Source organism: Oncorhynchus nerka, linkage group LG24 (assembly GCF_034236695.1).
Source record: "Oncorhynchus nerka isolate Pitt River linkage group LG24, Oner_Uvic_2.0, whole genome shotgun sequence".
NCBI lineage: Eukaryota > Metazoa > Chordata > Actinopteri > Salmoniformes > Salmonidae > Oncorhynchus > Oncorhynchus nerka.
In genome coordinates this window covers 87,964,471-87,977,528 of record NC_088419.1, presented here as the reverse complement: position 1 = coordinate 87,977,528, position 13,058 = coordinate 87,964,471, and the positions used below count along the sequence as shown (strand labels likewise).

At 42.2% G+C, this 13,058-nt stretch overlaps 1 protein-coding gene across 2 annotated transcripts in view; it reads right to left on the bottom strand.

Annotated features, from left to right (window-relative positions):
* Positions 1 to 668: 668 nt before the first annotated feature.
* LOC115117899 (complement factor H-like) overlaps positions 669 to 13,058 on the bottom strand; it is a 24,329-nt gene continuing 11,939 nt past the window's right edge. The window contains exons 5-17 of one of the 2 annotated variants that reach the window (XM_029646406.2): positions 12,659 to 12,841; positions 11,082 to 11,267; positions 10,733 to 10,930; positions 10,436 to 10,612; positions 10,150 to 10,329; positions 5,512 to 5,703; positions 5,214 to 5,390; positions 4,801 to 4,986; positions 4,170 to 4,343; positions 2,693 to 2,866; positions 2,364 to 2,567; positions 2,041 to 2,084; positions 669 to 1,371 (exon numbers count right to left, since the gene is read on the bottom strand). In XM_029646406.2, the coding sequence (XP_029502266.2) occupies positions 2,071 to 2,084; positions 2,364 to 2,567; positions 2,693 to 2,866; positions 4,170 to 4,343; positions 4,801 to 4,986; positions 5,214 to 5,390; positions 5,512 to 5,703; positions 10,150 to 10,329; positions 10,436 to 10,612; positions 10,733 to 10,930; positions 11,082 to 11,267; positions 12,659 to 12,841 (2,045 nt within the window). In that variant the 3' untranslated portion in view covers positions 669 to 1,371; positions 2,041 to 2,070. The remainder of the gene's footprint in view (positions 1,372 to 2,040; positions 2,085 to 2,363; positions 2,568 to 2,692; positions 2,867 to 4,169; positions 4,344 to 4,800; positions 4,987 to 5,213; positions 5,391 to 5,511; positions 5,704 to 10,149; positions 10,330 to 10,435; positions 10,613 to 10,732; positions 10,931 to 11,081; positions 11,268 to 12,658; positions 12,842 to 13,058) is intronic. The other variant, XM_065009250.1, reaches the window with a different exon arrangement.

Sequence of the window (13,058 nt, the reverse complement as noted above, 5' to 3'; positions counted from 1 at the left end):
GTTTACTTTGGAACATTATTTTTCCAAATATAAAAATAGTGCCCCCTAGCTTCAAGAGGCTAAGAACAAATTCTTATTTACAATGATCGCCAACACCGGGCAAACCCGGACAACGCTGGGCCAATTGTGCGCCGCCCTATCACTGCCGGTTGTGATACAGCCTTGAATTAACCAGGGTGCCGCCTCAAGCGCTGAGCTTCAGTGCCTTAGACCGCTGCACCACTCAGGAGCCCCTCATGCAAGGGTTTGTCCAATATTAGCCTATGAACTAAACAGAACATGTTAAATGTTTGCTTGCATATAATTGGAGGTCAATGTTTCTGCCTTAATGTTCAGGAATACATGGAAAGGAACACCACAGGGACATTTTAATAGATTGTCTGGTGGCTTCAGTATCGTATGAAATTCCCAGATTAACTAAAGAGGAAATGAAACACAATCATGTTGTACAATCAATTATATATGGATGTGTTTTTCCAAGACAGTTTCCAGTTATTACTTCCAGTAAAATGAGATTGACAGATGCAAGAAGTAAAACAAAATAACATGACCAACTGACATTACTTATACTGTCCTGAGACCCTGGAGAAGATCTACTATAGTAGCTATAGGTGCATGATAAGAGACAACTGGTTTACAAGAACAATCAATGACAAGTGAAACTGACCTGAGAAATAGTTTGTCAGCTTTAATGTGCATTTGTTAGGTTAACATCTGTAAATCTTATTCTGTTGTACTGTAGCCTTGTAAAGACCCATGAAGACAACGTGTCGTCTCTTTTTGACAACTTTATTGTCTTGATAAGGTCAATCACAATCATAACAGTTATTCACTTATATTACACCTTCAGGTAATGAATCACACAGCTGGGAGATACAGGAGAATATTCACACATTATTGAGCGTGTCGGTCTAATCCTGAATGCTGATTGGTTAAGACCGCATTCCAGCCGGGGCCTATTCCACAAGCTACCACTGGCTAAATCTATGATGTTAAAATGCCTATTTACTCTGTTTCAACTGACTGCGCAATCCACTGCCTCATCAGCCCAGCCAGGCAATTTATACACATGATAGAAGGATATTCACACAATCACATCACTTTGTACTAATACAACAAATGTACCATTTTAGTCTAGCTTTAGATAGCTGTACTGTTATTATAGTGAAGCTGAGAAAGATACTGTTATTTTGTTTCAATGATGATACAATGTCAAATGTTGAAAAGACACATGTATTCCATTACTGGATGGCTCACATTTCTTCTAAATTAAACAAGCGACAGACACCACAAAAGCAAATGGGTCTTCTCCTTGCATATAAAGGCGGCTTTGTAAGGATTCTTGAAATTGATGGAGGGAACATCATGACTCTGTAGGAATGAAATCACATGACAAGATAATCAGTCGGTTGAGTAATACGGCTGATCACGACAACTATAGAGGATAATCTGAGGAGTAATACTGCTGATCATGACTACTATAGAGGATAATCTGAGGAGTAATACTGCTGATCATGACTACTAGAGAGGAGGATCTGAGGAGTAATACTGCTGATCACGACTACTATAGAGGAGAATCTGAGTAATACTGCTGATCACGACTACTATAGAGGAGAATCTGAGGAGTAATTCTGCTGACCACTATTATAGATCAGAGTCTGTGGAGTAATTCTGCTGACCGCAACTATTATAGATCAGTCTGTGGAGTAATTCTGCTGACCGCTACTATTATAGACCAGTCTGTGGAGTAATTCTGCTGACCACTCCTACTATCATGGATATTAGACAGTGTTTAACCATGTGACCTTTTATCTGTGTGTCAATGATTAGAGAAATGATTCCTGCTTGATGTGATGTTATACTCCAACATGTTTCTGTTATGCTTCACTGATAAGCCATAATACTGTTTATAATGTTGTGTATAATACTGTTCATAATACTGTTTATAATACTGGACTTCAGACATTTGCTCTGCCTTCACTCCTACTACAGGTTTGTGTAATTATAAGACATGCCATTCTCCTGGTTAATTTAACTTACCCCTTATGTTCATCATCTACCTATAGATGGCTAACGATGGCTACCTAAAAAGCAAAGAACAAATGATTTTGTTTAAACAGTCAGAAGCTTACACATAGTGGCCTCATTGAATATGATCAAACAGGTGGATTGATTTTCATTAAAAAAAGGTTCAGATCAAAATGAGAAAATACTATCCATTTCTATTGTATTAATCTACAGTAGATAGCTCACAGGGCATCCTGGATTTATGCATTCCATATATTAGATGATGTTAAACTCTTAATGTTGAGAGAATGACTATCTTACACTGATGGGTGTTCCTTTACATGACATGGACTTACATATAGGTATGTGTTCTCCATACTGTAACTCTCCATCATCACACTTCACCTCAATTTCGTTTGTATTCGGGAGAAATCTCTTGTATTGATGGTAATATCCCTCTTTGCAATGAAGAGTCTTTTTTTCACCGTGCGCAGTATAATCTTTCTTGGGTAAATTCTGTAGATTGTACTCTGCATCAAAAGTGGAAATCTCACAAGGCCCTGATGGAAATGAAACCCAGTCATTTTTTCATTCACTTAGTGTACAGTACATATTCATACATTTATATACACTTGACATGTAGATATAACACCATGTTCAGACCAGTTGAAAATAATGTACTTACGTAAACACTTTGGAGGACTCGGCCATTTTCCATCCAGACATCTGAAGCTGCCTGTGAAACTCAGTGTAAACTGTCTGCTGCAATGGTAGGACACCTCTGTAATTACACCTTCAACATCTATCTTTTCCTTGGTGAAATCTCCATTAGTAATGGGAGGAGGATCAGGACAGCTTGCTAGATTAAACAGGGATCATAATACTGTACCATGAAAATACATTACAATGATAACTACCATGATGATACAATACCATGACAATACAGTAGCATAATCGTGATTGTATCATGGTACTGTATTAAAATGGCACTATAGCAGGATAATACAATACCATGACAATACAGTAGCATGATAATACAATACCATGATAATACAATACCATGACAATACAATACCATGACAATACAGTAGCATGATAATACAATACCATGACAATACAGTAGCATGATAATACAATACCATGACAATACAGTAGCATGATAATACAATACCATGACAATACAGTAGCATGATAATACAATACCATGATAATACAATACCATGACAATACAGTAGCATGATAATACAATACCATGATGATACAATACCATGATGATACAATACCATGACAATACAGTAGCATGATAATACAATACCATGATGATACAATACCATGATGATACAATACCATGACAATACAGTAGCATGATAATACAATACCATGATAATACAATACCATGACAATACAGTAGCATGATAATACAATACCATGATAATACAATACCATGACAATACAGTAGCATGATAATACAATACCATGATGATACAATACCATGACAATACAGTAGCATGATAATACAACACCATGATAATACAATACCATGACAATACAGTACCATGATAATACAGTACCATGATAATACAATACCATGACAATACAGTAGCATGATAATACAATACCATGACAATACAGTAGCATGATAATACAATACTATGATAATACAATACCATGACAATACAGTAGCATGATAATACAATACCATCACAATACAGTAGCATAATACAATACCATGACAATACAGTAGCATGATAATACACTACTATGATAATACAATACCATGACAATACAGTAGCATAATCGTGATTGTATCATGGTACTGTATTAAAATGGCACTATAGCAGGATAATACAATACCATGAAAATAAATTACAATGAAACAGTACCATGATAATACAATACTGTAGAATGATAGAGTACCATGATAATACAATACTGTAGAATGATAGAGTACCATGATAATACAATACTGTAGAATGAAACAGTACCATGATAATACAATACTGTAGAATGATACAGTACCATGATAATACAATACTGTAGAATGAAACAGTACCATGATAATACAACACTGTAGAATGATACAGTACCATGATAATACAATACTGTAGAATGATACAGTACCATGATAATACAGTAAACGTATTTATAGATGTAAGACTTACCTTTACACTCAACTGGCATGTGCCATTCTCCATTCTTGCAAGTTGCTTTTCCTCCAGGGCCTTTGTATGGGCTAATGCATGTATAGTCTATTTGGTTCCCATTTTCGTATCTCTCCAGCACTTGGTCAAGAATCGGAATTATTTTCCCTGCGCCCTCAGGCTTACGACAGTACTCTGTAGGTGAAGCACCACATGTTTGAACTATCAAATTACAGTTATGTACCAGAGACACACAAGCGGCAGAGAATGACTGTATGGTTAGAACCATATTCAATGGCCAATGTACAGTATATTCAGAGAATGTAACAGGGGCATTTTGTGATTTATACTGTAAATATGCACTGAAACTCATCCATTATCATATCTAGGAATACTACACTATAATGAATTATAGTAAAAAAAACAACAGCAAACTGTAAATCAGAGATTGATATTTCTGTAATACCAAGCAAAGCCTTAACAAGGATTCCTGATTGTTTGAGGGGAGAAAATGGGTACTATATGATATGGAACTTTTAATCTCAATGACCATTTAGATATCCTTTTTTCCCTGTTTGAATGGGTGCTGTTCATAGTAGAGTAACTCTAAACTGAATTACTGCATCAGTTTCAAACAGTTATCAATACTTACGTTTGCATGTTGGTGGTGGAGTTGTCCAACTCCCATTTTCACAAGTAAGTTTTTTATGTCCCTCTATTTCAAAGGACTTGCGACATTCATAATTCACTTCAAATCCCTTTATATATTTATTTTGATACGGGATTTTAACAATTGCATTTTCAACTTTAGGTGGAGGATCACATGGAACGCCTTGCACTTCAAGATAATAAAATATTGATGAAAGATTAGTGGGTAGAAAACACACACAGTACAGACACAGAACTACTATCTATGTAATTACATAATATCATATGGGCTTCGGGGTCCTTTTCCCCAAACTATTCCAACATATAGTGAACATACATTGAGGGATGACTGGCCACTGTATACAATTAAAATCAAGTGATTGTTTTAAATGAACAAAACTATTAACAACTACTCACGTCTACAAGCTGGTAACGGTGTTTGCCATTCTCCATCCTTACATTTTATAGTCTTAGTTTCAGATGTGTATCCAACTTTGCAATCAATTGTAACAGTTTGTTCATTGTTATCGACTTCACTGTGAGGCACCTTTCTTGTGTTGGGAATGACAGGGATTCTGCCACATTGTGATTGATCTAGAGAGAAAGAGCATGAGATTGAGTTTCAGACCAATATAGCCAAGTCAGAGGGAAATGCATTCTACTGTTCTTGATCTACTTTGTAAAGAGGTAATTTCTAGAGGATCTGTTTTCTTACCAATACACTCTAATATTCCAGACCATGTTCCCTCAGTACATGTGGCTTCACCCCACCAGCCCCCGGTAAAGGGTTTGAGCCCTTCATTGCAGGAAAAGTATATCTTGCTATTCCTGGGATCAACATTCCTCTCATTTGACTGAACTATGAATCCATTCCTCACAGTTGGGTTGATACATGCTCCCTCTATTTCTGGGGGAAACAATGACATGAAACATTATAGAACAAAATGTGACACATCAATGTTTTTAAATCCGGTTCTACAGTTGTAACGCTGAGTTCCTCCCAATTGACCCCGCTGCCAGTAGTAGTGAGAACTCACAAGAGGGTCACGTGGATCACCACATGTTATCCCTACCATGATAGAGATGTTTAGTATTAGCATGAAACATACCAGTACAGTAATACACAGTGATTACACTGTCTATACCTCCTTATAGCCTCTAATGATGCATGCTCCTTTATTTCTGGGAGAAACAATGGCATGGAAACATTACAGAACGCATTGTGACACATCGTTCAGTTAACAGCGCACTTAGAGGACATGTTCTACAAAACATTTCCATATCATTACATTTTGGCCAAGCTGTTAGTTTGATAAAAGCACTGAACAGAGCAATATCTGGAAAACCAAATGGAAGCAAAGTGAGTGAATGTTCATGCCTTCACGTCTACCGTTAGCTAGTCCACCGCTACCGATTAGCAGCACAACTTACACTCAACTGAACGACTTGATTAGTGTAGTGTTAGCTAGCTACATAGTTGTCTTTGCTGTCTTCGTATCCAAGCTAATTGTGTAGTTTAGAGTGTGTAGTTTTAGAGTGATTATCTTAATTTACCGAGGTTAGCTAGCCAGCTATTTGTCGTCCTTAACGTAACAGAACTTCCGCACTCAACAATCCGGTCGCATTTCTCTTCGCTCCACAGGTAGTATCACATTTTTCATTTCATTACAGTACAACGGCTTGATTTGTTTGATCGTAGCTAGCTACATAGCTAGCTACATAGCCGTCTTTCTATCAAAGATATAATTGTGTAGTCTTGAGCGATTTCCTAGGTTAGCTAGCCAGCTATTGTCGTTCTTTTAACGCAACGTAACGTAAATCAACACTGCTAGCTAGCCAGCTAGCCCCGAATAGCAGCACAGTAGCACAGTAGAAACCATTACACTCAACGGAACGACTTGATTAGTGTAGTGTCAACAACGCAGACACTGCCAGCTAGCCTACATAGTCAACAACGCAGCCTCTGCCAGCTAGCCTACTTCAGCAGTACTGTATCATTTTAATCATTTTAGTCAATAAGATTCTTGCTACGTAAGCTTAACTTTCTGAACACTCGAGACGTGTAGTCCACTTGTCATTCCAATCTCCTTTGCATTAGCGTAGCCTCTTGTGTAGCCTGTCAACTATGTGTCTGTCTATCCCTGTTCTCTCCTCTCTGCACAGACCATACAAACGCTCCACACCGCGTGGCCGCGGCCACCCTAATCTGGTGGTCCCAGCGCGCACGACCCACGTGGAGTTCCAGGTCTCCGGTAGCCTCTGGAACTGCCGATCTGCGGCCAACAAGGCAGAGTTCATCTCAGCCTATGCCCCCCTCCAGTCCCTCGACTTCTTGGCACTGACGGAAACATGGATCACCACAGACAACACTGCTACTCCTACTGCTCTCTCTTCGTCTGCCCACGTGTTCTCGCACACCCCGAGAGCTTCTGGTCAGCGGGGTGGTGGCACCGGGATCCTCATCTCTCCCAAGTGGTCATTCTCTCTTTCTCCCCTTACCCATCTGTCTATCGCCTCCTTTGAATTCCATGCTGTCACAGTTACCAGCCCTTTCAAGCTTAACATCCTTATCATTTATCGCCCTCCAGGTTCCTCGGAGAGTTCATCAATGAGCTTGATGCCTTGATAAGCTCCTTTCCTGAGGACGGCTCACCTCTCACAGTTCTGGGCGACTTTAACCTCCCCCACGTCTACCTTTGACTCATTCCTCTCTGCCTCCTTCTTTCCACTCCTCTCCTCTTTGACCTCACCCTCTCACCTTCCCCCTACTCACAAGGCAGGAAATACGCTCGACCTCATCTTTACTAGATGCTGTTCTTCCACTAACCTCATTGCAACTCCTCCAAGTCTCCGACCACTACCTTGTATCCTTCTCCCTCTCGCTCTCATCCAACACTTCCCACACTGCCCCTACTGGATGGTATCGCGCCGTCCCAACCTTCGCTCTCTCCCCGCTACTCTCTCCTCTTCCATCCTATCATCTCTTCCCTCTGCTCAAACCTTCTCCAACCTATCTCCTGATTCTGCCTCCTCAACCCTCCTCTCCTCCCTTTCTGCATCCTTTGACTCTCTATGTCCCCTATCCTCCAGGCTGGCTCGGTCCTCCCCTCCCGCTCCGTGGCTCGACGACTCATTGCGAGCTCACAGAACAGGGCTCCGGGCAGCCGAGCGAAATGGAGGAAAACTCGCCTCCCTGCGGACCTGACATCCTTTCACTCCTCCTCTCTACATTTTCCTCTTCTCTCTGCTGCTAAAGCCACTTTCTACCACTCTAAATTCCAAGCATCTGCCTCTAACCCTAGGAAGCTCTTTGCAACCTTCTCCTCCCTCCTGAATCCTCCCCCCCTCCTCCTCTCTGCAGATGACTTCGTCAACCATTTTGAAAAGAAGGTCGACGACATCCGATCCTCGTTTGCTAAGTCAAACGACACCGCTGGTTCTGCTCACACTGCCCTACCCTGTGCTCTGACCTCTTTCTCCCCCTCTCTCCAGATGAAATCTCGCGTCTTGTGACGGCCGCCGCCCAACAACCTGCCCGCTTGACCCTATCCCCTCCTCTCTTCTCCAGACCATTTCCGGAGACCTTCTCCCTTACCTCACCTCGCTAATCAACTCAACCCTGACCGCTGGCTACGTCCTTCCGTCTTCAAGAGAGCGAGAGTTGCACCCCTTCTGAAAAAACCTACACTCGATCCCTCCGATGTCAACAACTACAGACCAGTATCCCTTCTTTTCTTTCTCTCTCCAAAACTCTTGAACGTGCCGCCCTTGGCCAGCTCTCCCGCTATCTCTCTCAGAATGACCTTCTTGATCCAAATCAGTCAGGTTTCAAGACTAGTCATTCAACTGAGACTGCTCTTCTCTGTATCACGGAGGCGCTCCGCACTGCTAAAGCTAACTCTCTCTCCTCTGCTCTCATCCTTCTAGACCTATCGGCTGCCTTCGATACTGTGAACCATCAGATCCTCCTCTCCACCCTCTCCGAGTTGGGCATCTCCGGCGCGGCCCACGCTTGGATTGCGTCCTACCTGACAGGTCGCTCCTACCAGGTGGCGTGGCGAGAATCCGTCTCCACACCACGTGCTCACCACTGGTGTCCCCAGGGCTCTGTTCTAGGCCCTCCTATTCTCGCTATACACCAAGTCACTTGGCTCTGTCATAACCTCACATGGTCTCTCCTATCATTGCTATGCAGACGACACACAATTAATCTTCTCCTTTCCCCCTTCTGATGATCAGGTGGCGAATCGCATCTCTGCATGTCTGGCAGACATATCAGTGTGGATGACGGATCACCACCTCAAGCTGAACCTCGGCAAGACGGAGCTGCTCTTCCTCCCGGGGAAGGACTGCCCGTTCCATGATATCGCCATCACGGTTGACAACTCCATTGTGTCCACCTCCCAGAGCGCTAAGAACCCTGGACAACACCCTGTCGTTCTCAACTAACATCAAGGCGGTGGCCCGTTCCTGTAGGTTCATGCTCTACAACATCCGCAGAGTACGACCCTGCCTCACACAGGAAGCGGCGCAGGTCCTAATCCAGGCACTCGTCATCTCCCGTCTGGATTACTGCAACTCGCTGTTGGCTGGGCTCCTGCCTGTGCCATTAAACCCCTACAACTCATCCAGAACGCCGCAGCCCGTCTGGTGTTCAACCTTCCCAAGTTCTCTCACGTCACCCCGCTCCTCCGCTCTCTCCACTGGCTTCCAGTTGAAGCTCGCATCCGCTACAAGACCATGGTGCTTGCCTACGGAGCTGTGAGGGGAACGGCACCTCAGTACCACCAGGCTCTGATCAGGCCCTACACCCAAACAAGGGCACTGCGTTCATCCACCTCTGGCCTGCTCGCCTCCCTACCACTGAGGAAGTACAGTTCCCGCTCAGCCCAGTCAAAACTGTTCGCTGCTCTGGCCCTCAATGGTGGAACAAACTCCCTCACGACGCCAGGACAGCGGAGTCAATCACCACCTTCCGGAGACACCTGAAACCCCACCTCTTTAAGGAATACCTAGGATAGGATAAAGTAATCCTCTCACCCCCTTAAAAGATTTAGATGCACTACTGTTCCACTGATGTCATAAGGTGAATGCATCAATTTGTAAGTCGCTCTGGATAAGAGCGTCTGCTAAATGACTTAAATGTAAATGTAAATAAAAGCACTGAACAGAGCAATATCTGGAGAAGCAAAGTGAGTGAACATTCATGTCATTACCAATTCCACACCAAATCCTCAAATAGGGAATAAAACAGGCCAAACATATCTTTCCAGTAAACTTTAAACCTTCTGGATCAGTGTCTTGACTCTTATTCTCAGAGTTTTAGATGATTGACATGTAAATGTCATCCTACCTTTACATCCAAATATATTGGTCCAGCCAGTTGTCTTACAGGTAGCAGTAGGTCTGGTAGTACTGTCCAATAGTTCATAATTCATCTTACACTCATAAGTGAGCAGATCATTGATTTTGTATCTTGTTTTTGGGTCTTTAATCACAGCATTTAGGATATCTGGCTTGTCACATGTAATCTCTGAAAGACAAACAATGTAATTCTGATGCAGTCCAAACTAACATCGGAGCACAAGGTAATCAAACCACAGTGATATTCAAAGATGGCTTCCTTCAAAAAACTGCACCTTCACAGAGTGGTTTTGGAGTCCAGGAGCCATCATTTGTGCATGTGGCAACACCCCGGGCATTTGTGGTTTTAAATCCGGTTCTACAGTTGTAACGCTGAGTTTCTCCCAATTGACCCTGCTGCCAGCGGTAGGGAGAACTCACAAGATGGTCACGTGGATCACGACATGTTATCCCTACAATGATAGAGATGTTTAGTGTCAGCATGAATCAAACCTGTACAGTGATTCACCTGTATAAACCCCAATACACTCTCAATATATCATAATACAATAAACTCTCCAGTATGAACATACTTTCACAATCTGTTGTGGAAGATGACCACTTTCCGTCCTCTTTGCATGTTATTGTATTTTCAGTATGACTTAAGATAAAGATCCAGAATCCTGAGTCACAGGTCACCGTTACACGTTCATCAGGCAAGAACAGATTTCTGTCAGCAGGTCTGTAACTGGTTCCTCTTGTTGGTGGCAATGATAATTTACATCTCACTTCTGCATTTTGGAGACAAAAACATGTTAGTAGTTTGCAATAATATGTCAAAAATATTTAAAAAATCAACTTAAAGTTAAAGACATGAGTTACCCAGGAGACTTAAAATGTCAAGTTGCATTCACTTGATTCCTGAGATGATCAGATTCCTACCTTCACACGCTGGTGTTGGACTCCAGTTGGCAGTGTTGACCATTTTAGTGCATTTAGGGACTCTTTCCTGAGACTTAATATACTTTGTGTCACAGCTGTATCTCAGTGTGTCATCTTCATCGTAATCTTCCTTAGAGGGCCCGCTCACTGCACCGTTAGCTATGTCTGGAGCGTAACATTTAATCACTGTGAATAAGCACAGAATTAAGCAGATGATTGGTCATCATGATTAGAAACAGCAACGTGTGACAGTACGAGTTGTTGAATGGAATATGATACAATCATTGTTTTAATATTACACTTTTGAGTTGATGACCGTCATTCAAATCTGGATTTTTAAAAACACTACATATAATCACTGATCATTCTATATGGTCATTATTAACGATTCCCCAGTATGGGATCATTGCGATTTTGTATTGTATGCTAGTGGGACGATACTCTGTGTGACAATGTAATAGTGCCTGGTGGTGCACACTACAGTATGTGGACACCTGCTGGTCCAACATTTCATACAAAAACCATGGGTATTAATATGGAGATGTCCCCCCTTTGCTGCTATAACAGCCTCCACTCTTCTGGGAAGGCTTTCCACTAGATGTTGGAACATTTCTGCGGGGACTTGATTCCATTCAGCCACAAGAGCATTAGAGAGGTCGAGCACTTTTGTTGGGCAATTAGGGCTGGCTTGCAGTCGGCATTCCAATTCATCCCAAAGGTGTTTGATTGTGTTGAGGTCAGGGCTCTGTGCAGGCCAGTCAAGTTCTTCCACGCCAATCTCGACAAACCATTTCTATATGTACCTCACTTTGTCCAAGTGGGCATTGTCATGCTGAAACAGGAAAGGGCCTTCCCCAAAAGTTGGAAGTACAGAATGTCATTGTATGCTGTAGCGTGAAGATTTCCCTTCACTGGAACTAAGGGGCTTAACCCGAACCATGAAAAACAGTCCCAGACCATTATTCCACATCCACCAAACTTTACCGTTTGCACTATGCATTGGGGCAGGTAGTGTTCTACTGGCATTCGCCAAACCCAGATTTGTCCGTCGGACTGTCATATGGTGAAATGTGATTGATCACTCCAGAGAATGCGTTTCCACTGCTCCAGAGTCCAATGGCGATGAGCTTTACACCACTCCAGCCGACGCTTGACATTGCACATGGTGATCTTAGGCTTGTGTGCGGCTGCTCAGCCATGGAAACCCATTTCATGAAGCTGCCGATGAACAGTTATTATGCTGACATTGTTTCCAGAGGCAGTTTGGAACTCGGTAGTGTAGTTGCAACTGAGGACCACTTCTCAATAAAAGCACTTACAGTTGACCGGGGCAGCTTTAGCGGGGCAGAAATTTGACAAACTGACCTGTTGGAGGCAATCTATGACGGTGCCATGTTGAAAGTCACTAAGCTCTTCAGTAAGGCCATTCTACTGGCAATGTTTGTCTATGGAGATTGCATGGCGGTGTGACCTATTTTATACAAATGTCAGCATCTGATGTGGCTGATATAATCCACTAATTTGAAGCGGTGTCCACATACATTAGTGTATCTTTACCTACAGTAGCCTCAGTTTACCTTCACATGTTGGGACTGTGCTGCTCCATTCTCCTTTATCGTTGCAGTCAATTTCAGACAATCCTTTGAGTACCATGTGATTTGATTGGCACTCAAACTGGATCACATTTCCATAGGTTGCATCCTCACTGTTTCCGATGACCACAACGTTGTCGTTGGCTTGAATCACTGGGCATTTCAATGCTGTGAAAAACACACCACATGGAGAATACATACAGTGCCTTGCAAAAGTATTTATCCCCCTTGGCGTTTTTCCTATTTTGTTGCATTACAACCTGTAATTTAAATAGATTTTTGGGGGGATTTCATGTAATAGACATACACAAAATAGTCCAAATTGGTGAAGTGAAATTAAAAGAATTACATTTTTCAAAAAATTAAAAATGGAGAAGTGGTGCGG